This window comes from Rhinopithecus bieti, unplaced genomic scaffold, assembly GCF_001698545.2.
Source record: "Rhinopithecus bieti isolate Rb0 unplaced genomic scaffold, ASM169854v2 scaffold_32083, whole genome shotgun sequence".
Lineage (NCBI taxonomy): Eukaryota > Metazoa > Chordata > Mammalia > Primates > Cercopithecidae > Rhinopithecus > Rhinopithecus bieti.
Genome location: NW_016814096.1, coordinates 3,095,486 through 3,098,283, shown reverse-complemented (window position 1 = coordinate 3,098,283; position 2,798 = coordinate 3,095,486). Strand labels below are relative to the sequence as shown.

The 2,798-nt window shown below is 43.0% G+C and overlaps 1 protein-coding gene across 3 annotated transcripts in view; it reads left to right on the top strand.

The window, feature by feature from the left end:
• SLC1A2 (solute carrier family 1 member 2) overlaps positions 1–2,798 on the top strand; it is a 167,143-nt gene that overhangs the window by 109,079 nt on the left and 55,266 nt on the right. For all 3 annotated transcript variants that reach the window (XM_017849685.1, XM_017849687.1, XM_017849686.1), the window contains exon 4: positions 2,196–2,446. In XM_017849685.1, coding sequence (XP_017705174.1) covers positions 2,196–2,446 — 251 coding nt within the window. The remainder of the gene's footprint in view (positions 1–2,195; positions 2,447–2,798) is intronic.

Sequence of the window (2,798 nt, the reverse complement as noted above, 5' to 3'; positions counted from 1 at the left end):
TTTTTTGAGATGGAGAGTCTCCCTCTGTTATCCAAGCTGGAGTGCAGTGGTGCAATCTCGGCTCACTGCAACCTCTGCCTCCTGGGTTCAAGCGATTCTCCTGCCTCAACCTCCTGAGTAGCTGGGGCTACAGGCGTGTGCCACCATGCCCAGCTAATTTTTGTATTTTTAGTAGAGACAGGGTTTCACCATATTGGCCAAGCTAGTCTCAAACTCCTGACCTCATGATCCACCAGCCTCCAAAGTACTGGGATTATAGGCATGAGCCACCATACCTGGCCTTAATTTTTAATGTCTACTTTTCTCACCTTTCTAAATTATATTTTGTTCAGATACTGATAAAGGTAATAAATGGCAAAGGAAACTTTCTACTATTTTAATCGGGAATAGAGGGAGGTTGGCATTAAAAATAAATGAAATGCTAGGTATGAAAGTCCTCTGAGTTTTTCAGAACAAAGGTACTCCTCATCTGTGGCATCATGTTCACTTATTTTTGACTAAAATAATTAATTACTGTATTTGAAAGAATTTGGTCCTCCTCTGTGGGCTTATACTGATATTTTCCTCCTTACCAAATAATATTGCTGAAACAGGGTATACATTGGTGCCCTTTGGTGACTAAGCTCTGAGTTGAGGGCAGGAAGCCAAGTTTTGGTCCAAATTTGGGTACCAGCCAGCTAAGTGATCTGGAGAAGTTATCCCCTTGGACTGGCAAGGCTCTGATCACTCCAGGAGATTCAGGGGCTGAGCTGGGTTGTCAGACAGCCTCAGCTGGTTGACCAGTGACCCCAGTACCTGAAATGCTGGAACTCAGGATCAGGCACTTAGGGGCTTAGTGGGATCTTATCATTCCGCACTAGATTGAGTGAAAGGGTCCATTTACCATGAATGCTCCTCTCTAAACCAGATAGAATGTTCTCTAGGCCTGTTAACAGATCATACATTGGCCAACTTGGTGGGGAAACCTAGCTCCCATTGGCTAGAATTAGACTTTAGGTTGTAAAGAGAAGTAGGTCATATGTAGGTCAGCTTAATTTAGAGCAGCTCACATCACTAACTTCCTCCCCCACAGCAAAAAGGACTGACCCCCAAAAAGGGGTTCAATCTCTCTTTCTGGTAAAAGCAGGAACTGAAACCAGGAAGTGGACACATTGAAGAAACAATTGGAAAAAAACCCAGTGGGGCTGGAGTTTTTGTTAATTTGCTTGGAATTTCCTCTGACCTCCCTAGGTATAGATGAAGTGCCCACCATTGGCAGGGTGCTTCACAGGGTGTTCCCTAATCCCTGCATGAGGCTGGGAACGTGGATCTTCATGCTTCACCTCGGAGAAATGAGAGGACTGGGCGAAATCTTTATTCTCAGACTCTCCATGTCAGTTACTAGTAATATATTCAAAAGACATTTTGAGCGTGGGACAGAGCCACTAACTTTTTAGTCTTCCAAGTGAGGACATTAAAACATAAATAAATAAACAAGTTAAAAACTAGCATGTACCAGCACCATCGCATTGCTTCATAAAAGAAAGGATATGTTAAGACCAAAAAAAAAAAAAAAAAAAAAAAGTGGAAAGAACATAATCTCAGAATTAAAAATGGGTTGTCTTCAACTTTATTTTAACTCATTATTGCAGACTGACAAAAAAGTTGTCACAGACCATTTGTAAACTCTAAACAGGAGAATCTCCAACTCTCCCAGTTCTGTAAAATGTTGAAAATCTCCCTGGAAAATAGAATGATACATTATGGAATTGACCAAATATTCAGTCCAGTCGGCCCTGCATATCTGTGAGTCCCTCATGTGCGGATTGAAAATATTTGAGAAAAAAAAACTAATAAAAAATACAAAATAATGCAAGTTTAAAAATATAGTGTAACAACTACGTACATAGCATTTACATTGTATTAGGTATTGTAAATAATTTAGAGGTGGTTTAAAGTAGACAGGAGGATGTGCATAGGTTATATACAAATATTACACCATTTTGCACAAGGGACTTGAGGACCTGCAGATTTTGGTATCTGTTGGGAGTCCCAGAACCAATTCCCTCATTGATACTGAGGGAAGACTACAGTAGGGGATTTAATCAACCATTAACACATTTGAGTAATATGAAGCTAATGTCATAGAAATGTAGACACAGGTCATTAGCACAAATGTAATAGAATTAATCCTTCTGCATTTCTTTTCAATCCAGGGTTGTCAGGCCTGGATGCTAAGGCTAGTGGCCGCTTGGGCACAAGAGCCATGGTGTATTACATGTCCACAACCATCATCGCCGCAGTGCTGGGGGTCATTCTGGTCTTGGCTATCCATCCAGGGAATCCTAAGCTCAAGCAGCAGCTGGGGCCTGGGAAGAAGAACGATGAAGTGTCCAGTCTGGATGCCTTCCTGGACCTTATTCGAAATCTCTTTCCTGAAAACCTTGTTCAAGCCTGCTTTCAACAGGTAATCCAGAGTTCAGATGTTCTCTCTTCTCCAGTCCTCTAAGTTATCAAGGCGATAACTTAAGAGTCTATTTTGCCGGTCGCGGTGGCTCAAGCCTGTAATCCCAGCACTTTGGGAGGCCGAGATGGGCGGATCATGAGGTCAGGAGATCGAGACCATCCTGGCTAACACAGTGAAACCCCGTCTCTACTAAAAAAATACAAAAAACTAGTCTGGCATGGTGGCGGGTGCCTGTAGTCCCAGCTACTCGGGAGGCTGAGGCAGGAGAATGGCTTAAACCCAGGAGGCAGAGCTTGCAGTGAGCTGAGATCCGGCCACTGCACTCCAGCCTGGGCGATAGAGTGAGACTCCG